Source organism: Amphiura filiformis, unplaced genomic scaffold (genome assembly GCF_039555335.1).
Source record: "Amphiura filiformis unplaced genomic scaffold, Afil_fr2py scaffold_90, whole genome shotgun sequence".
In the NCBI taxonomy this organism is placed as follows: domain Eukaryota; kingdom Metazoa; phylum Echinodermata; class Ophiuroidea; order Amphilepidida; family Amphiuridae; genus Amphiura; species Amphiura filiformis.
Genome location: NW_027305554.1, coordinates 86,344 through 114,235, shown reverse-complemented (window position 1 = coordinate 114,235; position 27,892 = coordinate 86,344). Strand labels below are relative to the sequence as shown.

The following is a 27,892-nucleotide window of genomic DNA, read 5'->3' as shown; positions in this document are numbered from 1 at the left end:
TAAATCAGTCTCAAACATTAACCAAAAAATTTGTTATTTAATAACAATTCTGCAACGTTTGTTTTCAAAAAGAATATCTACTAACGGCAAATTATTTAAATTGAAAACAAATATCCACCATTGAATTCGTTGACCTAGCAATCACAACAAAGGTCAAACAAACACACATATGGGTCAGCGAATTTTAGATATTTTATAGCCTCATACACAGCCTAAGTCCCTTGAAAAGCAAGGCATATCAAAGCCAAAGTCCGGGATCGACGGCTGTCGGCTGTAAAAAAATAATCCAGAAACGCCGTGGACTATTTTTAGATTTGTCAATGTGGATCTGTGTGATACGATTATGGCGACATCGAGTGAATTTGACAAACTAAATTGTGTGTTTTCAAGACAAATCAGATAAAAGTGATAGTGAATTCGAAAGTTTTAGGAAGAATGGAAATCAGGGCAACTTTGGGAGTGACTCGGGACCCAATATAGCTGCTGACAGCGATGAACAAGCATCGGGGAGATTTCGATATGTGAAAGCAGTGGGACAACTTTCAATACGTGATCAAGCCATGCACACGCATGGTATGCACTGCATTTCACGTATGATTCTTGCTCCATCGCCAATCATAAAATACATCAGGACAGCGTGGCGTTACACGAGTAAGCAGCTATGCAGGATAGATATACCCCCTGTATGTAAGTTTGTTTATTTTGTGTGTGTGTTTGTTTTATAATTTGATATTTTCATAGGTTCAAAATAAATAAATATTCAATAACAGTACATGATACGTACATCATGTACATAGGATTTGTTACATTCATTTGTATTTTGGTGACCGCAGTATTAGAATTGTGCGAGTGAAGTTAATCGCAAAGAGCGTACAATTGCGGTTTGTCCACACGCTTGCGTCACTAAGCCAGTATCAAAAAGCATATAACAAAAGCACCAAATTTGCTGAAAAATCATACTTTTAGTCACTCCGAATTTATGGGGAAATCTCGTGTCAAAGCCAGTGGCAAAAACAGGTCCAAAAATTTGAAAAAATCGTGTCAAGAGCGCCTAAAAATATGGATCCATTCTCTCTGGACGACGTAATTCCTACTCTCAACATTGTCAATAATATTTTTAAAGGCCGATATCTCAATTTCCAATTTTATAATACCATAACTTACGTGATCATTATCTTCGCTTAGGAATGTCCGATTTCAATGGAAAAAATGGCGTTATGGAGCAAAATATCTCTATTATTTGAGATATGTAAAAACCTCAAAATTTATAACCTGCCCAAAAGTGTCTGATTTTGACATGACACGTCACATATACATCCGAATGTATACAATCAAGGTTTTGTTCTATTGTTTTTGTTGTTGTTTTTAATTGGAATTTTGTAGAGTGTGACACTTTTAAGACCAATTTGACATACGGCCAATATTTATTTGCATAATTAATTATGATGGCTCGTATGACTCGTCTTTTGGCAATTGCATACTTGCATGCTTTTCGGTATATACATATACTTGACAACATTCCACTATTTTAACAGCGAGTCTCCTTTGTCTAAGTTGGGGTTAAATATAAATCTTTGGTACAGGATAAGGGGGCTGGCATTTTCTTCGGAAGGGGGGGTCCCAAATATGTCGGTGACCGGAGTCAATTTTTTATGACCCCCCCTATCACGGGCAAAATTTTTTTACGCCCCCCCCCCTTATCGCGGGTCGAAAAATTTTATGACCCCCCCCCTTCCAACTACACAGACTCAAGAAAAATATTCATTGCCGGAACTAAGGCGCGGAGCGCGTCAAAACTTAAAAGTGAAGAAAGTGTGTGGAGCGCGTTAAATTTTTTATTGTAAGTGTAAAGAAGGCGCGCGGAGCGTGTAAAAATTTTGCATAGATTATATGCACGTTTTAATTACGAAGTTAAAGAATGCGCGAAAATTTTGAGTCACCAGCCCTTAATAATTTTATAACCCCCCTATTTTGGGTGTTAAAAATTATAACCCCCCTATTTTTGGTCTGAAAATTCTATGACCCCCCTGTATTTTTGGGACCCCCCCCCTTCCGAAGAAAAAGCCAGCCTCCTAAGAGATAATAATAATCGATTTTTGCTATTTACTTTGACAACATCAGCAGCAAAGAATTTGCCTTTGCTTATTCCTTCATGTAGGTTTACACGAATTTAGGGTTTAAAACCCATTCAGTGATCTCAGCGCAAGTGTTAAAAAAATTTAAATTGTTTATAAAATGCTTAAAAGTGAAGGATAAGTCATTCAAATTGTCATTTGATATTTTAGAAATGACAAATTTGACAATAAAATGAAGAAAACAGCAGTACTGACGAACTTGAAGCCCCATTCAAATACATGCAGCTAATTTAGATACTGTCAGTATCTAAATTACAGATTCGTGTAAAATGTCTTATTTTGTCTTAAATACACGGCTTTCGGCTGAACCACTCGCAGGCTATGTTAGCACATCTATGACAATGACAAAGATACCAAAATCTGAATTTTGATGATTTTAATGATCATCCGGATGAGCAAATCACTGAATGGGCCATTAAGTTAGGTTAGGATTAGTTTAGGGTTCGGATTAGGGTTAGAGTTAGGCTTAGTGTGAGGGTTAGGATTAGCTTACACGAAATAATTACATGAAGGATCGACCAAGGTTTTATTAATTTTCTTCCAACCACAGGATGCAAAAGGCACGCCATCTGTAACATGTTCTCCTTCGATGTGTAACAGTTCCATTGGCTTAGGTATCATCGATTGGAACCATGGGAATGTAGAATGGAATGAGATTCATAATGCCACTAACTTGGAGGCCCAAATCCAGAGCCTTGTGGAACAGCCACCAGAGAACCCAAATTTTGGGTTTTGTTTCATCAAGTGCATTGTCGTGGAAAGGGAAAAAGTTGTGATTGGCAAAAAAGAGGAGGAGAATTACGTTCAAAAGAATGCGACGCAGCTGTTACTACTCCCACCACAGATAGCCACGTCTAACTTGTCGAGTTCAAAAACACATAATGGAGTCAACATTAATTTGATTTGGTTGGATTCAGTTTCCCATAGTCATTTTATGCGTTCTATGCCAGCTACAATTAAATCGTTAAAAAATATTCAGAGGCAAGAGTCTGGTTATGTGTTTAGCTACAACTTATACCAAGCTTTGTATTCCCATTCTGAACCAAATCAGAGAGCGCTGTTCACAGGTGAAGTAAGTAAGCGAGAGGGAGGCATCAAAAGTGAACTGTTACTGGGAAGATATAAAAGAGGAGGCTATGAGACGTATTATTCAGACGATTTATGTTGGAAACATACATGGGGTCTTGCAAAGTATCTTGGGGCTGGTGCGAATTGGAAAAAGATTAAAGACGCTCTCCCAAAAGCTGGCATTGATAGAATTGATATGACCTTATCTTCATGTGAAGTTCTAGGTGGTCGTTTCTATTATGAAATCAACAAGGCAATATGTTACAACGGAAAATACCAGGAATTTTACATCTTATCGTATTTAGCTGAATTGCAAAAACAGTTACAGAAAAGAGGTAAGCCATATTTTCACTATATGGAGACGAGCGTCGCGCACGAAGGTACCGGTCGGAGGGTACAGACTTTTGATGAAGACCTTGCCAATTACTTTCGCTCATTATCAACACAGAAAAATACGTTAACGGTATTACTTGCGGATCATGGGAATAATTATGGACGATTATTCTCGAAAACAGGTGAAGCTAAAGTTGAAACGCACCATCCAATGTTAATAATACATGCCTCAAAGAACATGCCTCATGTAATTGGAGTAGATAGAATGAAGGCATTGCTACTTAACCAGGATCGGCTCGTCAGCATACTTGATCTTCATTACGCTCTCCATACACTAGCTCCAGGGGGCAGCATTAACGTGGCTACGGAGCATGCTCAGTATAATGTCCAACGCATGGGACTGCTCGCACCAATTGATGTCAATAGAACATGTGATTCAATCCCAATGGTTCAACCTAATCTATGTATATGTGAAAATTATAATACTAAAGATGTTGTTAATGATACAAGGCAGACGATAGTGGCAGAGTTTGCTTTAGGAGAGATAAACAATGTAATACAAAGTCAGTTCCGAGCTGCACATCGTGATGCGGCGACTGGGTTTGGTTCATGTCAGAGACTGTTAGCAACATGGTTTGGCAACGTGCGTGAAACTGCTCAGACGGTAAGAGAACCCATGTGATTTAAACTACTCTACTCAAAGTATAAGAATAATTTTGCCTCTAAAATATTATCACTATGTGAACCTGGTTGACCTTCAGGCTTGTGTATCTTCATGTTTGGTTAAGCATCAAACAATACGATTTGTAAAATAATTCGTCGGCCGTATCACATACTGACGTATTCGACATTTTGTTTGTTATGTTCTACTCTATTATATTCACCAAAGGTCATGCCTCAAAGTGGCTTAATTAGTAATATATTAAGTATTTAATTATGTTGTATTTGCAAAACCTAGAAAAGTCCGTATCACATAACGACGTATTTGCCGATCACGTATACTGCGCAAGCCCAGTATATCGTATCTACAATTTGAAGAATTTGTCGTCACATAGTGACGTATTTGCGCAACGTATTTGTGTGACTTTTTCATTGCACGATATTAAAAATTGTATTGTCCTTTTCACATATATAGTGACGTATTTGCGCAACTGTTTCACATAATGACGTATTTGCAAGACACATCGTGACATAGTAAGCTATGCTCTGATAGTGATAAGTGTATTACATTGAAAATATGGTATATTTGCATTACTTTTAATCAGGTTCTAATCGTAATGTTCTAATCAAGATTATGCAGCAAATGAAAATCGCTAAATTTTCAAATTCTCTTTTTTTTAAATGCATATTTTGCAAATACGTCAGTATGTGATACGGCCGACGAATTCTTGCATTTCAGAGTCTTAGTCAACTGGCCTTCATCCTATTCATCCATTCATTAAAGGTTTTGCTCTTTTGGAAGATACAAAGTTCATTATCAAATTTTACAAAATGAGCTCTGTTTTTCTGCAAAATTTAGCTATAAAGATGAGGCTTTCATATTGTAAACACTGAATGAGGGTTGAAAAAACATTCTAAAATATATTCCTTAGAACCTACTTTTATGGGACACCCTATATTTAACAAGATTCCATTGCAGACTCACCGGAATACTCATTGGCAAAGATGACAGGAGTCCAGTGTCTGAGCTGCCAGTCCATATAAGCTGTGGCAACGTTCAATACTTCTTCACGATGTACCTCATTTGGTCTTCTGGCATAAAGACCAGTACTGCGAAGACGTGTGGAAATTGCCCTGTCAAAACTGTGGCATTGTGCCTTTAAGTCTTAAGTTACGGCCCTGTACCTTGGGCGACCTTGTCCAGCTTTCCTCTAATGTTTGCCAGTATCCATGTACCTCTTCACAACCCTGCTAATGACAGGACAATCTGGACTATTTCCATTATTACAGGCACTTGCCTATGAGTCATCCCATCCTCAACCATTTGAGAGGGCGAGTTAGCGCAGCGGTAGTTCCCTCGCTTTGCACCACTGAGGTCCCGGGTTCAAGCCCCGGCGCGGCCCAAGGACTCATGTGCACTTGGTTTATCCCGATTCCATGCTCGCTCTCGCAGGTTTTCTCCGGGATCTCCCGTTTCCTCCTGCTTTCAAAAATCGGCGATTAGTTGTTTGGTTATCAAAAACTTCCTTCACCCAATGGAATTTGGGGAGCTGCACAGATAATTGGTGAATGTTACAATCTAAGTGCGGATAGGTCTGCGCCTGAGGTTCGGCTGCAACTGGCCTAGATGATGCGATCTGATTGTGATGATTCACCATGGCAGCGAAATTACAGCGCTTTGAATCCTTCAAGATCTAGCTGGAAAAAGGCGCTATATAAATCCGAAATTTATTTTATTATTTTTTTTATTTCAAACGCCCTGGCAACTTCAACTTCAGTCATCTGTCTTTGAGCATCATCACAAATCTGCTAGGGTAAATACGCCTATTCTCGGTTACTTAAGAAACAACCCGCTCTATTTCTTGCGTAAATAATTATAAAAGTTAGCTGGTCACTGTCCTCAATCAGTGAACTAAACTCCTCAACAAAAGTTTGAAAAGTTTTTTCAAGCATCTGTATCTCAAATTATTTGTGACATATTCATAACGTGTTGCATATCAATGGATAGCTACAATACTCCCCTTTACAATGACACCCCATTTGAAACAATAACATTTTTCACGGCTGAGTACACGCCATGTGAATGTAGTGGGGTCTCAAAAAGAATTTGCCAAATTGATCATTATTCTGTGCAGCAAGCCATAATCCCATAACTTCACAATCTGGGACCTAATGCAATCCTCCAAGATGACACCGCTCGCCCCACATAGCCACGGTAGTCAACGACTACCTACAGAATATGGGAGTAGAGTCAAAATGGCCTGCCATCAGGCCAGACCTGGGGCCAGACCTCAACCCGATTGAACACTTGTGGGACCAGCTTGATCGTGTTGTGTGTGCCAGAGAAGCCCATATGCAACCACATTGAATGACCTGCGACGAATCCTTGTTGAAGAATGGAATTCCACCCCACAGTAACGTGTGACCAGGTCGGTGATCAGCATGAGGAGAAGGTGCCTGACTATTGTGGATGCCTGTGGTTTTTCCACCCGCTATTGAGGTTAGTGGCTAGTGTTGTTTGAGCACAGAATAATGTACAATTTGGCAAATTCTGTTTGAGACCCCACTACATTCACAAGGCGCGTACTCAGCCGTAAAAAATGTTATTGTTTCAAATAGGGTGTCATTGTAAAGGGGAGTATTGTAGCTATCCAGTGATATGCAACACGATATGAATATGTCACAAATAATTGGAGATGCAGATGCTTGAAAAAACTTTCCAAACTTTTGTTGAGGAGTTTATATCTACAGTATATATCCATAGCTAACCAAAGCAAAATGTTAAAGGACATCAAGAATATTTATTGGGCGCTCTATCGTATGTCAACTAGAAATGATTCGTTATATTGTGAGCCAGCCTTAAAGGCCCGGTCACACTATTGCAATTTTGAATTTACCTTCACTCATCGTGTTAGTTGTCGCTGACGAATCCGTAAGCGACCGCAGACGGCCGAAATTATTCGTCGCGTCCGTCGGCAAATTTTCAACATGTTGAAAATTTTGTGACAGCAAAAGAAGTAGTTCCGATTCCGTTCAGATTTCGTTGGAGACTGGAACCCTCATTTCTTTGACGTTTCCATACCGTGCGAAGCCGTCTTTAATCGTTTTGAGGTCGTCACAATTTCGTTGGTAATCGTTGTCAACGACCATTGACGAAAAAACAACGGCAGGTGACGTTACATCTCGAACCCTGACGACACATTGTGGCAAGTAACGAAATTGTAACGATCTTGGTGCGACAGTGACTTGCGAATTTTGTCCGTAGGGTGACGGATGTTGACTGTTGATGGCGGGTCGTTTGCGAGTACCTGCGGCATTGAAACGGTGGTCTGCGATGGGATACGATTTTTAAACGATGGTCCACGATTTTAAACTTTTTGTGCCATTTTTTTAAATTTTTTGACGTCAGTTCGATTTCAATAGACTGTCCGGCACGATGCAATTTTGAATTTCATATAAAAAGAAATATCAATAATAATAAAAAATATTAATATTTTTATTGTTATTGATATTGATGTTAATATTTTGATTATTATTGATATTGATATTTTGATTATTATTGATATTGATATTTTATTATTATTGATATTGATGATAATATTTTGATAATTATTGATATGTTGATGTTAATATTTTTGATTATTATTGATATTGATATAACAGTTTGGATTTTTAATGATATTGATGTTAATATTTTTGATTATTATTGATATTGATGAAAATATTTTTGATCATTATTGATATATTGATTTTAATATTTTTGATTATTGTTGATATTGATGTTAATATTTTTTTATTATTATTGATATTGATGTTAACATTTTTGATTATTATTGATATTGATATTTTCGAGTGGATGACCAGAACGTTGTGAAGAGTGGGAACCCCAAAGTGGACTATACGACCCACACACACAGGCTTTGATGTCGGCCGCTGAGTCACGTCATCATCGCCGCAATCCACCGTCAGCTGCCGTTCCTTGCCGCAAGCAAATCCGCTGGCAGCCGTCTGACCTCGTTGCTTGTTGTCGGGCTCCGTCGAGACATCGTCACTCGCCGCCCAGACAACGTCTGGTTTTGGTCGCTAGTCTCCGTTTCCTGCCGCAGCCTTTCGTCCCTTGCCGCCGTGTTGTCGCTGAAGGTCGTTCCCACTCGTCGGCGAATCTTGTTTTTCCTCTTTTTGCCGTCGCTTTGCCGTCAACATTTTGTGATTATCACGTTCGTCACCTTTCGTTGGTTATCTGCCGTCATAGTGTGACTGGGCCTTAAAACAACGCCTGCCAATCGGTCATTTCAAATGTTTAGTTTTAGTTTTGGTTTTGGTTTTCGTCACGTGGTTTCCTATTATCCTGCCTAACCACTTGAGTCACAAGATATCGAACTCTTTGTTTCTACCTTTTGTTAAAAACTGAACATTTGTATCAGGCAGATTCGGTTTTCGTTTCAGTTTCTTATAAGTGGTGTGAAGAAGAAAATTACAGGGTTTGAAGTTACCTGATCTAAGTATACAAAAGAAATGCTTAAATTTCGCAGTGCAATATTCACGAGAAGAGAAGTCGAACAAAGCAGTCTACATTTGAAAGCATTGATTTAGTTTGAAAGCATTGACTTGAGACTACGAAATAGCCTTAGCTTATTTCACTGTGAAAATATATAGACCATCGAAATATTTCCACAGACATTACAATAGACACTTGACAGATTATACACTTGAGTGATATAATAGATACTTCAGTGATATAAACACTATTATACACAACTCTGTTTATGTGCATGTCGCATGACGGAAGAAAACCATAGAAAGCTGGTTTAAATTGACTTTTATTCAATGTATTTATTAATTTGGGTATCGCATGATGTGATAGGCCTAGACTTAGAGTAAAAGAAAGATGGAGAAGAGAGAGAGAGAAGAGATCGTCAGGGAAAGAGGGTGTGTGTATGTGGGGGGGTGGGGGGGTAAGGGTAAGGGAGATAGAGAAACAGAGGGGAGAGAGCATTGGAAGTGGGAAGGGTAGGAGGGGGAGAGGACAGCTCAAGAGTGCAGTGGAATAATAGGGAAGAGTCGATATTGAGTGTGGGGAGGCGGGAGGGGGGAGGTAGGAGGTTATATATAGGTGGCGGAGGGAGCATAGGTAAGAGGTACGGGTTGTGCTTTCCGGTGAATAAACTAATTCATAATCAAATCATCTACATCATCATGTATCGTTTATATTTCAGACAAATAAACAAAACACCCCCCCCCCCCACCCCCTCAATATATGCACATGATTTCTACATGTAGGCCTCGTAGAACGCGGGTGTAATTATAAGGTGTCATGAAAGTGTGCCACCTACGACAGAGAGCATCAACTGTCACCCGCGTTGATAGATATCCGATAATGAAAATGTTAGCACAATAGGCTATTATATACGTATGGTTATAGGCCATTACAGTTAGCAACCTGGACAACCGATTCTTTTGTTCTGCAAGGCTCACTCAGTCATTTTATGAGGCAATACAAACGATCGAATTTGGTGTTGAAATGAGCTAAATTTTGAGTTACACCTTTTCAATGTAAAATTCATTTTCTCGGCCAAATAAAAAGCAATCATTTTCATTTTTTCAGTAAATGTCAGGTCAAATTGTAGTGCTTGATACTGTATTTTTTTTTCAAATCCTAGTGTTAAAAACTGTTGAAATTCAGTCATTTCGTGTAAGATTTTCGATTTTGATAGGCTTAAACTCTGCCCGCGAGCATTTTTTTGGATCAACCTTTTAGCTTTTCAAAGTAATATAGTTCGCTAATGAAGGATTTTTTCCAACTTTCTAACGCACATCACCGTGAGCGATATATCATAGTTTTGTCAGAATTTCCGTTTTGATTTCACCATTTTTTACTCCCGCCTGAAAAATTTTCAAAATCAACGCGTGAAATCTAAGGCTAATACTAGCATTGTGGATCGATATCCCTGGGTTTAATAGGAATACCGGCATAGGTACAGTGTTGCCAGAACTTCAATATAGCAACGAAATTCCCAGGCCTAATAGCGCTCCAACTGATCACAGCGGCGTAGCTGGGATTTTTTCCAAGGGGGCAAGCCTGTATGGGACGGGGGCCCAAATCCACCAAATTTCCCTGCACTTGGTGGGGGGGAGGGGGCCCAAATAGACAATTTTTGCCAGGCTTATTGAATATAATCATATGGTATTGCATATCGTATGGATTCTCCATCTCTCTGCCCCTCTTCTCCCTCTCTTCCCCTCTCTCTCATGTCTCTCTCTTTTTTCTTCTTTCTCCCTCCTTTTTCCTCTTTTTTCCTTGCACTAGGGGGCGGGGGCCCAAATAGGCAAATTTTGCCAGGGGGCAATTGCCCCCCTGCCCCCCCGGCAGCTACGCCACTAACTGATCATGTTTATAGCATGACGAGGATCTTTCATCACGTGAGTGATTAATTATTTCATTTCATCATCACCGCGATCATCGGACCAATGTGTTGAAATTTGCTTCTCCTCAAAACAACTTTGCCCAACAATCTTACATGCAATTGGGCAATATTTTTAACAAAACTTTCTTTTACAAAACATAATATTACGCTGTATGTTTTATGATCAAGTAAACTGTTTCGAACACACTTCCAAATAACCTTCGTAACGCCCCCAGACTTTCGTTATTTAAACGCCAGCTTAAAACCAATCTTTATAAATTGATTGTTTTATGTTTGTTTGTAAATTTCGTGCTTTACGCACTTTGAGTTCTTCATCAGAGATTGTGCCTTATAAGAACCATTCATTATCATTGTTAACTTAAACAGGTTTTTGTTTTTTACCAAAAACCTGTTCAAGCAATAATATTTAAAATTGCTTACCTAAAAACAGAATAACTTGGATGTTAATACTTGACGTAGTGTTTCAATTGTCACGAAGGTGACTGGGTATGGTGCCTTTTGTTTGTGTTTGTTTGAAACTGCTTTTGGAAACCCACCGAAAGTCATAGGCCCTAATGAAGCAGCCAAAACAATACCAGGTTAAACATGGAAGTTTATAAAAACCTATTGAATTACCTTAAGGAAAAAAAACATTTGTGGCAACAATAAGCCTTGCATTGGAAGTCATGGTTAAAGTGTGTTGAGTACCACCCCAAAGTTTCCTTACATACACCCCCACTTCCCACCTCACACACCTCTGCACCCACCCCACCCCATAGGCCTACATGCACATGATATTACATAATAATATATAGCATAGCTATACATTTAGGTATACGCCTACATGTCAAATTAAAAACAAACCCGAACACAAGTCTGAAGGGTGTAATGAAAATGGCAACCCGCAATGGGGGGCGGGGGGTGGGGTAGGTCATACAAAATTCACCTGGCGATAGGAGGGACAGAAGATTATATAATCCCGTATAATAACACACTAATTTTTCTAGGTTTGGACCGTGGATTTTCCCATTGACCTCAAGCGTGCGTCTCTTTTACGAGAAAATACGGACTAACCTAGGTAAACAAACAAACAGACGGACAAAATGGTTTTCATAATCATGGAATCCATATAAATTGAAATTGCAGGCTATCACGGGAGCAAATTTTTAAAATTCACCTCATTTACCAGAAAACGCAATTGGGGATTTGGGCTACTAAATTGCTGGTCGGGCAATATGCTTTTCAATGGAAAATTGCCCTGGATGACAACAATGAAAGTATCGACTATTTCTGCTGGTTGCTCACGAGATAAAAGTACTGAGTTTGACATTTTCGGAGCATGAAGGGAAAAAAACCCTTTAAAAAGGGATGTACCGGGACAGGAATGATTTCATGTGAAGATTAAATAATCCTTCTGAAAGATGCTTGTAATGTGTAATATTTGACAGGCGAGACATGGTTTTAAAATGACAATTGTGATTCAAGGATGTACATCTAATTGATTGGCCTTGGTTGGATGCTTGCAATTAAACATATGGGGTAATCTCTGATAATTATGTGATATTGTTGGCTGGCAAAATAGGGAGATTTTGGATGGTGGGAAGTACTGATTGATTGGTGGTAATCATGGTGAAAAGGATTATTCCTAGTTGACGCTAATTCACATGTCCTCCTACTCAAATATTATTATCACCAGGTTTGGATGGCATGAGTAGGAAGCAGACACTGTTAGGGTACAAACACCCCTACACATAATACCCCACATACATGGATTGCTAAATGGTCCTGTGGCCTAAAAAACAACTGACGTTCGCACCTTATAGTATAGATTAATTCATTCATAGCTCTTTTTGTTTTCAAGAATTTAAGCATACAAAGTAACAAGCAAAATTTCGAGAAATATTGTTTTTCGAAAACTGAACCCAAAAATAGCACCTTTAAAGCCAAGAATTGAATGTTTACTGATAATATTCTTAGTAACAAAATTCAATCATTACTTAGGACCTATGCCCTAAAGCTTCATTCTAGTTGTGACATATTTGTCATCATAAAAATAGACCCAAATATTTGAAGGTGATGTGTGCATCAATAGCTTTTGGTCATCATCGTGTCACCAGGAAATGTACATATTTCCAATATTCAGTGATCTTGCTTATTTATTAATAGGCCTACAGGTCTTCGATGTGAGGGATTCAACTTTTACCATGTTTACTGCATGTTGCATGGTCAAACATGTTACATGTAGTTGAAAATTATCCAATACATATTAAGATAACAGACCACCCACAGACAGAGCACTAGGAACATGAATAGATTAAGATATGTAAATTAAATATGTCATCAGAACTCAGCAGGTAGCTCTCACCAGAGATATTGGATCACATACCATACAACACACTGAGATACTGAACTCACACAAATCATGTATGGTACCCGGTGTGTCTGCCCACATGATCCCATAGCCTGCCAAGATAAGTGTTCTAGTGAAGAGAACCAGCAAAACTTCCTAGTCTAGATTCAGAAAAATTATTTTCCTAAAACATATACCTATTTTACCTTACCATGCAAAATCAACAAAATATTTCTGAATATCCGTTCAACCACAAGTTATATGTTGACACATTACAAGCATAAATCATCATCAAAACAACAACTTGATTCAGGTACGTGCTTTCTTTATGAATTTCTGTTTCATACATAGCCTAGAAACAACAATTTTTTATATCCAACTAATAAGTACCGAGGCCAGCTTTGCTGGCCCCGGTACAAAAAGGGTAAAATAAAAACGGAATTCTGACAAAACTACACGATGTGCGTTACAGAGGTGGGAAATATCTTTCTTTAGCAAACTATATTAGTTTGAGACGCTAAAAACCCAATTCCGTAAAAAGCTCGCGGGCGAACTCAAGGCCTATAAAAATCAAAAATATCACACTAAAAGACACAATTTGATGCTTAATTTTAACACCAGGATTTTAAAAATATATATATATCCAAGCACCAAGTTTTTAACTGACATTACTGAAGAAAAAATATATATTGCTTTAGATTTGACCGATAATATTAATATAAAAAAAAAAAGGTGTATCTCTGAATTGTGCTGATTTTAACATGTATCGATCGACTTTTAGCGCGACTATTAAGCATTTCTAAAGAATCGGTTGTCCAGGTGGCTGACTGATTATACTTTTGGTTATATATACCCTCTTGTGTCCTCCCAGCACAATAGTGTTATGATTGCAGACCAGTTCATCTCCACTTTTTAATCCCTTGATTTTTGGTTTCTGAACAAAAGAGAAACCAAAACTAATGATTTGAAATGAGGGAATGTTTTACTGACCGCGACCATGCCGACCATTGCCAGTGTTGGGCCAATGTCTTGCTATCTGGGTTTAATTGTCATAAAGCAGACTCTCTTGTAGACCTATATGGCAACGCATAAATTGTATCAAATAGCTCAATAACGGATGAATTTGTTATGTGAATACACACATACAATTTTGGACCAAATTCAAGTCAAATCATTTGATGTTATACGTTGAAAACTTAAAAATGTTTGTACTCAAAACAGTTATGGTCCGACAAACATGTCCGTTGCATAGTTTTGTCCTCATTGAATATATATTACGGTGCTTTTATTTTTGTACAATACACAGGACGCGGTAACCACCCAGCTAGATATTCACGTACCTGGTGGCAAGAACGCGAGTCAAGACGAAGATTCGTTCTCTGTTACCGTACTTATATCCAAAACCCACAAGATGAGTCTACTCAACTACCAACGCATATCCAGATACGGTCCATACGAAGCATGCGCAGACGAAGGCGTTGACATCAAACTTTGCATTTGTTCATTGATTCGACCAATCAGCAGACCAGATTACATGTCCATCCCATCGTGGCATTTAGGGTTGCCAGATGTGTTTCAGCACAACAGTACCACGAAAGCGTTGCATAATAGCAGCTGCCTATACATATTTGAAAGAAGAACACAATCGGGTATGACCTTGGAGGCCTCATCGGAGTGCTCAAAGAGACCCTATTTCTTGGAAGTGGATGCAGGTACTCTTGATAATATTTCCACTTCGGTGCCTTTGCCGTATCGTGTAAAGGTGAACCCTGGTGATATGGTGTTCCTTTTAGTGTTTATTCAAAAAAAAAAAAGCAGGATGGAATGTTGAATATACTGTTAAATATGAATAAATACTTGGAAACAAACAGTCGGTCATAAACGATTTAGTTTATAAACAAGTCACCACTTTCCTATTGTAGTAACTAAATACATAACACAATAAGGCCCCCGAATTATGAAATCAGAAAAAGTACAAATAAAAAAAATAATAAAAAGTGGGGAAACAAACCCCCGCCGCTTTTAAGAGGCTTTCGTGATTATTGTTTTTAATAAAACGTATTTGAAAAATGCCCCACAAACAATGTATTTTTACATAATAGACTTTAAATAGTCTATTTTTTTCATTTGAGCATAATCTAGCAGTTGATGTTGTTGATGCAAAATGTGCACGCAGTAATAATACAATAATTTATTTTAAATATTTTGTTTTTCTGATGAATTGCATGTTGCAGTTAATATATGATTTCTATTAGTGTGGTTGTAGTGGTAATGATGGTGTTGATGATGGTGATGAGGATGATGAGGATTTTGTTTCATGCATTCCGAAGGTATCAAAATTAGGTGATACTCGATACCAATTGTCATAATTCACATCAGTGATCATTATTCACGTAATGTCAAATGGAAACATGAAGATTTCAATATTTTTCTGACTAACAACTTCAAGTTGTCCGTTGTGGTTAAACTAGATTCAAAATCTCCTGATAAGGAGGTGTTACCTACCGAAGTAACCCTTGGTCTTCCACTTCTTGGCCTTTTTGGTCCAGAAAACATTGAACTTGTCGTGTTTTAATATGGGATTAAGTAAACAATGGTTATCACATGTTTTGACATCCCACAAATTCACAAAACAGGAAGGATAACCCTAATGGGAGCCGAAAACATTCCTTCCATTAATTGTTCATGATACTGAATATAAAAAGTTACCATGGTTTTTCTGCAACTTTCAAAAACGTGTCGAGTGACTTTCCTAGCAAGATGGCTGTGTCAAAGACACTGATGATTCTAATAGAAATAAAAAATTGTTGTGGCGATATATTTTATATCCCGTGCCCTTCTATTTTCATTTATTTATTTAATCAAAATTATGGTCTCATTCACCCCGAGTGAGAAATTACTCTCCCGTATCATTTCGATTAGACTAAAATCGTCACAATGGTCTTTTGTAAACAGAGGTCTTGTGCAAGACGCAAGCTGAGATTTAGTTGTAGCTTGTAGCAGTCACTCAGAGAGATAACACCTCTCTATAAAATCTCCGTGTGCGTCAAAATTTGGAAACAACCTCTTAGTCTAGAGCGAGAATAATTCTCGCTAATTATTACTATGATAATGGAGTTTGTTCTACTCCCAGTTCACTTGATAATATAAAGATACGAACGGAATGAAGACGATGTAGTAAAGTAATAAATAACTTAAATATCAGTAAATTGTGGTTTTGATTGTCTTGTTGTTGGTGTGATAATATTCGTGCTTGGCTGGGTCTGAAAGCCTAAATAAGACCCTGGTCGAACCTCTAGTTCTCTGGAGAGCTTTTTATTAGCGCCCATACCAATGCCAAATCTATGATGAAAAGCCGATGAGCAGAACTACCAATCTGAGGGACTTGCCGAGACGAGCGGACCAAGACGCAACTACCAAGCCGTGTGATTTATCCTGGTACCTACCTCGCCGCCTAAAATATTTAGCCAGTCCTAATCCCAAAGCTCTTTATTAGATAATAGATAGATGATGTATCGTTTCCTTTTCAAATACAGAAAGATTTTTTCAATAAAGCCACTTTACACCTACCATACCTACGTGCAGGATGTTGGGTTTTCTTTTACGGAATTCTTTTTGAGCCATATTGTTTCATGCAGAATTTCAGATTAGGATTCCACATGAGCATAGGCGAACAGGGCCGATTTTAACAATTAAAAAATCCATGCTTAAAGGTGGAATAGAGCCTTTCTTTCGTCACTTTCATTTCAAAAGAAAGGAGAAAGAGAAGAAAATGGGAAAGGAGAAAATTGGAAGAGAAACGTTAAATCGTCGGCCGTATCATATCTGACGTATTCGACATTTTTAACAATTTTGAGAAAATTGGTATATTAGTTTGTTATGTTCTACTCTATATATTCACCAAAAACCATGCTTCAAAGTGGCTTAATTAGTAAGATATTAATTAATTTAATTATGTCGTATCACATAACGACGTATTTGCCGATCACCTATATTGCGCAAGCCCAGTATATCGTATCTGCAATTTGAAGAATTAGCCGTTTCACATACTGACGTATTTGCGCTACGTATTTGCGGTTTGTCCTTTTCACATACTGACGTATTTGAGCAACTGTTTCACATACTGACGTATTTGCGCGACGTATTTGTCATTTGAACGGCGAAATTGACATTAGTCCTTTTCACATAGTGACGTATTTTATTTAATATTGATTTTTTGCAGAATAAGTTATGCTCTGATAGTGATAAGTGAATTATATTGAAAACATGGTATATTTGCATTATTATTATTTTAATCAAGATTATGCAGCAAATGAAAATCGCTAGATTTTCAAGTTCGATTTTCTCGAAATGCGTATTTTGCAAATACGTCAGTATGTGATACGGCCGACGAAATGTCACGTAATATTCAGTTCTGCTACCAAGCAAGGGTACGGAGGAGTGGGTCTGGTCATGTCCAAGCACATTCACAGATGTCTTAACCCTATTCTATTATCCCCACAAAAGTAGTATACATGTATCCCCGCTAACAATTTTTCGTTGTTACAACGTTGTCTGAAAGTTATATAAAGTCGTACAAACGTCATATATGGACGTTGTAAGTACGTAAATCTGTGAACTCGTATTCGTGTCGTGAAAACGTTATTCCCGAACGTTAATGCAACGTCATTAACGTTGTTTCGTCAAACAACGTCACTATGACGTTATATCAACGTCCGAAAATCACACCACGAATACGAGTTCACAAATTAACGTAATTACGAACGTCCGTAGATTACGTTGTATCGGGGTCAGACCATGACATTTACACGGCGTTGTAATAACGTACTTTATACGTCAAAACAACGTCATAAATTTGCGTACTAACGACCTCCGTAGTTGACGTTGTATCTGGGTCAGTTCATGACTTTTAAACCACGTTTTAACCACGTGCTTTATACGTCGAGACAACGTGATTTAAAAGACATTATATTAACATCCGGCAACAATGATGCTCAATCCCAAAAAGGGAAAAAAATTTAAAGTTTAGAACTTCAGGAATAGAAGTCGTCAAACGACACGATGAGAAAATTTTGGCTGGACAACAAACTCCTTGGAATGGAAGAATTTACATTCCATGGTGTCAATATCTAAACTATTTTTAGATACGTATTTGTGTAACGTTTTCTGAACGTATTATTCAAACGTTGTCACCAGGTCTGGTCAAACATTGCATCAACGTCGAAACAACGTTAGTACAACGTCATAATCATGTTATATCAACGTCCAAAAATCAACGTCGAAAATAACGTTGTCACTACACGAATACGAGTTCACAGATTTACGTATTTACAACGTAAATGACAAACTAAGTCCAACGTCAGCGAATGTCGTGAAAACGTAGTGTGTTAGCTGGGATTTGAGTGGTGTAGAGGCACCATATTATCTACTGCGTTGCAGTGTTATCGGTTGGGTAAAAACCAATAAGTAGCATATCATTGGCAAGCTTGGACTTTCAGCTGTTAGAAAAACAAGTTTAATAATTAATTATGTAAATTGTATGCAAGCTAGCTCATGAATAATTAATGAATAAGTATACATGTATGAGTACATCAATGTGGCATTTTCATGTAGTTGTAAATACACTACCATGTTTCTACATATAATAAAAAGAAATCCGATTTAATTTGGACTATATTAAACAAGTTTATGGACTTTTTTGGGTTAGTTTTAGGGCAAAATTTGGCCTAAAAATGGTTAAAATATGCAAGTTTCAAACATTTTAAACCATTTTATGATGTGTAAATGGTAGTTATATTAGGAAAAAAGGTTTTTGTCAATAGAGAAGTGATAAATTATCAAAACTGTTCAAAAGATAAGACCTTTTTTGTGCAAATATTTTTTACATGCATATTAAGCCATTTCGTGCCATATGGCACGAAATTGATGGGGGTATAGTCAAAAACCTCAATTCCGTAACCATTCTCTGGCTAGTAAGCTTTGACGATTGATTTGACTTCTATGGACTATTTATAAAAAAATTATCCCCATTTCCCTCGCGAAAATCCCGGCATATTTCGCTAGAGGCCAAAATCCAAAATGGCCGCCGCCACCATTTTGAAAAATTAAGTTTTGAACCAGAGCACCTATAATCATGTAGAAAGACACTTTTTCGGGTATGTCGAGCACAAGGATTCCGATTCTGACATTAGTTTGACATTACGGCATCATTTTCACCCAGAAATCCAAGATGGTGGCCGGCACCATCTTGAAAAATTTAGTTTTGAACCAGAGGACCTAAAATCGTGTACAAAGACACTTTTTTGGATAAGTCGACCACAAGGATTTCAAATCTGACATTACTTTGACATTACGACCTCATTCTTACCCAGAAATCCAAGATGGCGGCCGCCGGCGCCATCTTGAAAAAAGATTGATTTTGAACCAGAGTACCTAAAATCGTGTACAAAGACACTTTTTCGGGTAAGTCGACCCCAAGAAATCCGAATCTTACATTAATTTGACGTTATAACATATTTTTGCCCAGAAATCCAAGATGGCCCCCATTTGGTAGAGCGTAAATGTAATTTTTGAGTGGGAGCACCTACATGTAGGATCATGAATTTTAAAAGGGAGTTAAAACTCCCTTTTTTGGCTAATTATGAAATTGGAAGCATAGGTATATCATTTCAGCTTTATCTTGGGTTAACGTCCCGTATCTGGGGTTTAGATTACTCTATCTGCAGTTTACGTCCCTTATCTATGAATAATACACCTTATCTGGGGTTTAGATGCCTTATCTGGTGTTTACGCTCCTTATCTGATGGAAGGCGCCTTATCTGGGGGTTAGACTGCTTTATCTGGGCTTACGTCTCTTAGCTGGGGTTAAGGCGCCTTATATGGGGTTTAGATGCCTTATCTGGGATTTAGACTGTGTTATCCTAGGTTTACGTCCCTCATCTGAAGTTAAGGCGCCTTATCTGGGGTTTAGATGCCTTATCTGGGATTTAGACTGTGTTATCCTAGGTTTACGTCCCTCATCTGAAGTTAAGGCGCCTTATCTGGGGTTTAGATGCCTTATCTGGGGTTTACGTTCCTTATCTAGAGTTATGGCACATTATGTGGTGTTTAGATACCTTATCTTAGGTTTATGTTCCTTAATTAGGGTTACGGCGCCTTATTTGGGGTTTGGACTGCTTTATCTGGGGTCTACGTCTGGGGTTACGGCGCATTATCTGGGGTTTAGATGCCTTATCTGGGTTCAGATGCCTTATCTGGGTTTAGACTGCGATATGCTCAGATTAAGGCATCTTAGCCACAGGTAAGGAACGTAAACCCCGGATAAGGCCGTCTAAACCACAGATTAGGCGCCTTATCCCCAGATAAGGGAGTAAACCCAAGATAAGGCAGTTTAACCCCCAGATAAGAGACATAAACCCCAGATATGGCGGAAATGACACACTTATGCTTCTGCTCCCATTCAAAAGTTACGTTTCGCTCTACCGAATGGGGGTCATCTTGGATATCTGGGCAAAAATATGTCATAACGTCAAACTAACGTCAGACTCAGAATCCTTGGGGTGGACTTGCCCAAAAAAGTGTCTTTGTACACGATTCTAGGTCCTCTGGCCCAAAACTTATTTTTTCAAGTTGGCGCCGGTGGCCGCCATCTTGGATTTCTGGCTAAAATTGGTGTGGTAATGTCAAAGTAATGTCAGATTTGAAATCCTTGTTGTTGACTTATCCAAAAAAGTGTCTTTATACACGATTTTAGGTGCTATGGTTCAAAACTAAATTTTTCATGATGTCGCCGGCGGCCATCTTAAATTTCTGGGTGAAAATGATGCCGTAATATCAAACTAATGTCAAAATCGGAATCCTTGTGTTCGATATACCTGAAAAAGGGTCTTTGTACATGATTATAGGTGCTCTGGCTCAAAACGGCGGACATTTTGGATTTTGGCTTCTAGCGAAAAATGCCGGGATTTTTGCGAGGGACATGGGGGCTAATGTTTTGTCTAAATAGTTCATAGAAATCAAATCAATCGTCAAACCTTACTAGCCAGAGAATGGTCACGGAATTGAGGTGTTTGACTAAGCATCGCTGTTCTATATGTATACCCACTGAGTGCTCATCATCTTCTGACAAGGGGGGAATTCTATTCATCTCTATCTGACCACCTTGATGGTATGGACATGCACGACATCCATCTCATCCTTGCATATAGACGAATCCAACGAGCTAAGTGATGGTCAGAATTCATTCGGCAATTACTGGGTCCCCTCCGCACCAAACTGGTGTTGTGACTGCCCAATTGGGTAGATCATTAAAGCCGCTTAAAAATGTGATGTTATATTGTGTTGTAAACTTTCATCGTTTAGTTCTAGCGTACTTATGTTAGTTAATGAATAATCACAACTACAACAGAAACAAAAGTAATAAAAACAAATTACGAATTCTTACTTACCTTCTATCTTAATTCTCTTCACGCGGGTGTCGACTGCAGACGACATGTTTCAAATTTTTTTTAATTCAAAATTTCTGAATTATATTTGGAATCAGCATGGAAAATGCATTAAAATGAGTACAAACAAACCTAGTATTGGTTCAGTAGTTCTTATGATAGCTCTTGATATTTTGAGAAAATATTTCAAAACTTTAACTTTTTCCGTTGAAGCGCTTGGCTAGCACGCAGAGCATTAACAACTGATGATGGTAAATGATGATGATGTAAAATGGCAAGAAGATGTTTTCAAATTCATACATGTATATTGTAATTCATATATTGTAATACATATTCATATATTATATATAAGAATCAATACTGGTGAATATTAGTTCACGGTTTAGGGATTTGTCACAGCAAAATAAAACAACATTACCTATAGGTCTATAGCACAACAAACGCAATACCGTAAAACCTCGTCTACAAGCATATATAGTGTTTTTGATGAAAGCTAAATTAACCCGATACATGTGTAAATATGCCAAGACAATAGATTGGTCTTACAATAATACTTGTTTGAATATGCATGGATCTGTAATTTATTTGCTCAAATTCCAAAATGGCGCCTGGATTAATTCAGCTTTCATCAGAAGCACTCTATATGCTTGTAGACGAGGTTTTACGGTGTACTGGCATCCGCCTGGAATACTAAGAAGACACAATAAACTGCGCATAGTAGTGACATTTTGTATTTAAGTGGAAAAAAGAGTTTGACATCAGTTGGTCTACAAAATTATTTGAAAGAAAAGTGTCATTAAATAGTTGAAACAATCAACATATATGAAAAATGAGCAACCATTTGAGCTAATTAAAGGGCATATCTATTGCAAAAACAAGTTTAACTCCATTCGAAGAGAATAATTATTACATTACAAGTTGACACTCGTTGCAATTAAGTAAGTATTACCTCTTTAGTTCCTTGCCGGTAATAGTCTATCGAACAAATACAAGTAACTATAATATATTGATATAAGTAAGTCGCAGTACGCATATAAATCTACGTTAAGATTGGAACGCCATAGGGGTGTATGGATTTCAACTTCTTGATTGTTTGCCCGTTGGTTAGACTTTTTAATATTAATTATATTTGACACTATGTTTGGTAATTTTCCAAAACGTATTTGCTCGTTTATTAAATATTTGCAAACACTTTGGCATATTTAAAGAGTGTATAATACAAATCACATATGATTAATTAGGATTTAGGACATTTCCTTTTCCTTTTCACGATAATTATAATGATATTTACACAAGAATGTCTTTTCTGAATTGAAAGTAAGTATTACCTCTTAAGGGTTGGGGTATGAACGTTTGGAAAGTATTTATTGTGGGACATTAGAGCACATCAGATATATCGAATTGCATTTTGAATACGAAGAATGTCCTTCTGATATCAAATAATTTTGATTTTTTGAAATTCGCAATGTAATACACATTTTATGGCAAATGATTAAAAATTGATATTTTTGATATTTAACAGTACTCGAAGTAAACTTTATAAATCTGAAGATTTATACTTAAAGTGTATGTAGGTGGGATGAAAAGCCGACGATCAATTGAAAATTTTGACCTTTCGTATTGAAGATATGGATTTTTTTCCCAAAACACCAACAAAAATAGGTCTTTTGGGGAAAAAATCCATATCTTCAATATGAAAGGTCAAAATTTTCAATTGTTCGTCGGCTTTTCATCCCAGCTACATACACTTTAAGAATATCATTAGATTATTTGATATCAGAAAGACATTCTTCTTATTCAGAATGCAATTCGATATGTCTGTGCTCTCATGTCCCACAAAAAGAAAAGAAACTGTCGAAACGCTCAAAACGCTCATTCCAGATCCCTTAAGTTATTTACCGGTAATAGTCTATCGAACAAATACTTTATATTAATACAAGTAAGTCGTAGTACGCATTAACCATGCACGTATTAACCATGATAAAGATTGGAACACCTTGCGTCCAAAATAGGTAGTGAACCACATTTACAAAATGTTCTTTAGAATTATGTACATATCTTTGACATTCTATTAATTTAAGAGACCTTGTGTATAAAAATCAAAGATGTGGTGGCAGACTTCAAAAAATCGATTTTCTTTATACATTGCACATGGTTAGACATTGAGTCAACATGTATAAATTTGGTTAAAATTGTACCTCTTCATCTATGGTTACCATGGTAACGGCCAAAATATGAATTGACCCAATTTTCACTATTTTTACCCTTTTCACAACTGGCAAAATGCTTAAATATTAGGTCATATTTCTGTATGATAAACGTGAATTAAAATAATCTTCTTCCATACAATGAAGTATCCATCCTTGTCCTTTCCAAAAATGAAGTAAACAAAACAATTAATTATTTCAATATGGTAGATACCATTTTGTAAAATAGGGGTGTTTTTCATTAATTTAATTATGAAAAAATGATCTTTTTAAAAATGACGTAACCTCCAAAGTGGTGCTTTTTTAAATTATTTTTTGCAGGGTAGGTAGATAAGGTATTGGTCTACCTATCTATAGAAAAAAAGTTCTGGTAATTGTTTTACTGGAGAGCAGTGTTGCCAGAAACTTTGAACTTTTTAGGATTGTTGACATTATAAGGTAGTGTGGAAAAATATGAATTTTGAGCATTTACTTTCACTGAAAATCCTGATTAGGGTTGATAATGTACCAAAAGAAATTGGCATCAATACACCGTAAAGTGAGACACGATTTGATAATATTTTAATGACAGTGTTGCCAGAAAAACGTCTCTCAGTGAAGCTGTTGCTCATCTTGTTATTACCTATCATACAGCTATGCAGAAAAACGGCCAAATAGACCAGGTTAAAAATGAGCTAGGTCCCACACATGAAAGGAGAAACTGAGGAACAGGAATGTATAAGGTAAAAATCATGTATCCTGAAAATTCATTCAGGTCTAGAATTGAACATTATAATAATGTTTTGTTAAAAATATTAATAAATGATCACATCAAACATCCGTGGACCTTGTACGTTGGGTAATACAAATCAGCACACAAATGATTATAATTTTGCCTGTTCATTTTGAATTTCCACAGAAATGCATTAAAACAGTTGGTAATTGATTACATTTTTCTTTGAAAGTTGTTCTAATATTTCTATCATAGTCTGTACAGATCGAGGCTATAGTAGTAACGTAAAAATAGAAAACTATTAAAGCAATAATATGTGATTCGCATAAAGAATAGATTCCTATTTAAATGTTTGTTTTCACTGATCCCCTTTTAATTTCGAGCCAAACAAATGAGGTATAACGAAGAAAATTGCGATTTCATTCCAGCGCCTACAATGCGTATACTACGATCGTATTACATGTAATACTGCACGGAGGGGTGCGTCGACGTGTGTACACATAAGGTGACATTCACGGGACATGTTAGCAAGCACTCGATCTGTGAACTCTAAATAAATTCCGGTATCCCCGGTTTTAATATAAAAAGTTAAATTTTACTGTTATTAAAGCACTTCAGGCTTAGTCTTTTTCGTGGTATTTTAGTACACCACTGGGCATTATAATTATGCAAAATGTATAAATCCGAGTAAAATTGAGCGTCGCTGTGAAGCAAATCACACATTATGGCTTTAAAAGTTAAAACTACATCAATTCTTGCACACATTTTGATGTGAATAATTACTCCCCATGTTCAGAAACAGTTTCCATCGACACTTAAACTGATGATGTAATTACATGCGATCAATCAGGATTCTTATTTTGTATGAGTTTGGAAATTGATACTAACTTTGTTTGTAGTTTATGGGCAGGCAAAATGTTACGAACAACTGAAAGTAGATCTTTCATTTCATTTCATTTTATTTAGCACTCAATATAGATCAAAATTGCAAACAAATAGAAAATACAATAGATTGCACATCATCCACATTAGAATGTGATAAATATGTAGTAACTATCATTGTAAGTCAATTTGAAGTTGCAGGGTTAGTTGAACTGGATTGGGTGGATTAAAACCCGCTTAAAGATCGATGTTATATTATATTGTATTGTGTTGTAAACTTTCATCATTCTTTTGTCTACGTGTAACACGGGTGATGGAATGCAGTTTAAAATTCCCGCCATGAGACGCATCATTACACATTTCTGGTGGGATTTACTCAGCGGGGACCCAATTATGGCTGCCATTGAGGTGTAGGAATGCGTGAAATTGGATTTGTCTATACATGTATAAGCAATAGTGCATACAACGATGATACGTGCAAGTGTGTCTATTACTGCTACTGCTAATAAGATCTTGCTAAAACATGCTTACGTATATATGTTACAACGGTTTTCCATCCTGGTTTAGGATCTTTTATTCTATGTAATTTTACATTAGATGCTGTCTTTAATATCGGCGCCTATTACACTTGACTACAGAGGCACAGTCATGTCTAAATTGTTTATTCATAGTGAAATAAACCAATGGATTCAACGAATGGTGTAGAAACAAAATCGATTTAAGCAACTGTATTACCCACTGATTCAATTCTACATCTTTTTGATATTCTGTCCATACCATAATCATGATTGCGATACCAGTTGGTACCCATGTAATTAGCAGTAATACATTGATGGCGATGAGCATCTTTGTCATACTACAAAGACTGCCACATTGAGCTGCCTGCCTTATTTCACTCTCCTGAACGGAAGGTTCTCTGGTCGGAACATTATTAGATGTTTCCCCTAGTGTGTGTTGCTGATTTCCGTGATATTGATTGCCATGATCCATAGAAATACCTTTGTCTATCCACGGCACCGTATTTTTTCTGATACTAGGCTTGCTTCCTTTGTGTTTTCTATTCTTTTGTCTTGTTTTTATGCCTTTTATGTCTTCAACTAAGCCTGCAGCTCCAGACTGACTTGCAACCATACAGTCTGATGTTGAGTTCCTGGTATCGGTATCAGTTGTTCGTACCATTTTACCGGGCCCATACTCTTCCGCATTAGTATTTGAAATGGAGCTTTTTAATGTTTGTTCAGTTGGCCTAAGAGTATTTCGCTTGCTTCTCTTGTTAGTCTTCATTATATGTTGTAGAGTTGTCTTTGCGTGTTGCTTAATCAAATAATTAAGCTTCCAGTACAAAAGTAACGTACCTAGAAGGGTGCATGTCTTGACTAATTGTTCCAAGGTAATGACCACTTTCTGCCACGTGGCATCAACATTAAATTCACAATATTTCAAGGAAAAGTTATGATTTGCAAGTCCATCATTTATGTTTCGGATGTCAATGGCAAACGCTACTGGTATTTCCATTGCAAAACTCGCGAGCACACTTATTAAAACTATAAGTCGAGATTTTGATAAGGAGAGGTGGAATTTAAACGGTTGGCTGATGGCTTTATATCTGTCTATACATAAAACTCCAGATAACAGAAAAGAACAATTGTTAGTAAATGCAGCACAAACAAGGACACACTTATTATCCATGACTCCTCGTCAGCAGACATGAATGTCGTCTGGTATATGAACAATGGAGCAACAATGACACAAGCAAGTGCGTCTACTGCTGCTAAAGTCTTGATGAAAACATGCGTACTTATTGTCTTGTGTTTTCGCGCGAAAACTACGAATGTCATCACATTTCCTGGTATCCCAAAAATAACGAGGAGTATGGTTATGATTGAAGATAATATAACAGGATACATTATTAATGTGTTATAATAAACGACAACACAAAAATCCGAGACTAAACGTTTTATATGTAATTTATAAAAGTAATTTGTAGAACTTGAAACAGTATGTAATGTACAATCCTTGATCGTTGCGTGAAGCTCTGGTATGAGCTTAACACTAACATTACTTAACCAATTCAACCAATTTTCTGATAAATTGCAACAAAAATGCCCTCTGAATTACAGAAGCACACAAGGTCCCGCATTTTCAGGGTTACTAATAAACGAAAGAAATCAATGTCTTAATTGATGTGACTTTTTCAAGTGGGAGCACGTTCCGATCCGATATTGGTTTCTCCAAACTCAGAAAACTCAGTTTGACAGGTTTAGTTAATATAGGCCATAATCATGAGCGTAGTTTGCAGAACTTCAAATCGATCAAAACCACTCTGGCATGCACTAAACACTAACTGTATTAAACACTAAACACTAACTGTACTCTAGTGGGATTGCATCGCATCGTTATCAACGAGTTGAACGAGATTGAGCAAGGTAACATTCGACGCCTAATTAGGAGCATGAGACACCACGTGGCTGATGTAAGGGAAGCCAACGGTGGACACACAAAGTACTGAAAGACTGGTAAAGAAAGAGATTAATCTCAAGTGAAGTTGGGAGCGGCAGTATGATGCCTGATATGTGCTTAGCAAGTAAACAAAAAATATTATCTGCATGTTTGTTGTTTTTGTGTTCTTTTATGCTTTTCTTTTTCTTATGATTTTTATTTTTCGACCTCTTGTTACTATTTAGCAAACGTACAAAA

General features: G+C 37.3%; 1 protein-coding gene across 1 annotated transcript; it reads left to right on the top strand.

Annotated features, from left to right (window-relative positions):
• The first annotated feature begins 340 nt into the window (after positions 1 to 340).
• On the top strand, positions 341 to 16,118 carry LOC140144871 (uncharacterized). Its single transcript, XM_072166673.1, has 3 exons — positions 341 to 687; positions 2,686 to 4,200; positions 14,257 to 16,118. Exons 2-3 carry the CDS (start codon positions 2,725 to 2,727, stop codon positions 14,779 to 14,781), a joined length of 2,001 nt encoding a protein of 666 aa, XP_072022774.1. The 5' UTR covers positions 341 to 687; positions 2,686 to 2,724; the 3' UTR covers positions 14,782 to 16,118.
• The last annotated feature ends 11,774 nt before the right edge of the window (positions 16,119 to 27,892 follow it).

Bases quoted from the DNA above. Each gene is read 5' to 3' on its own strand.
- LOC140144871 (XM_072166673.1), top strand. From the start codon at position 2,725: ATGTGTAACAGTTCCATTGGCTTAGGTATCATCGATTGGAACCATGGG. The intron at 4,201-14,256 runs GTAAGAGAACCC...TACAATACACAG, and splicing joins TGCGTGAAACTGCTCAGACG to GACGCGGTAACCACCCAGCT.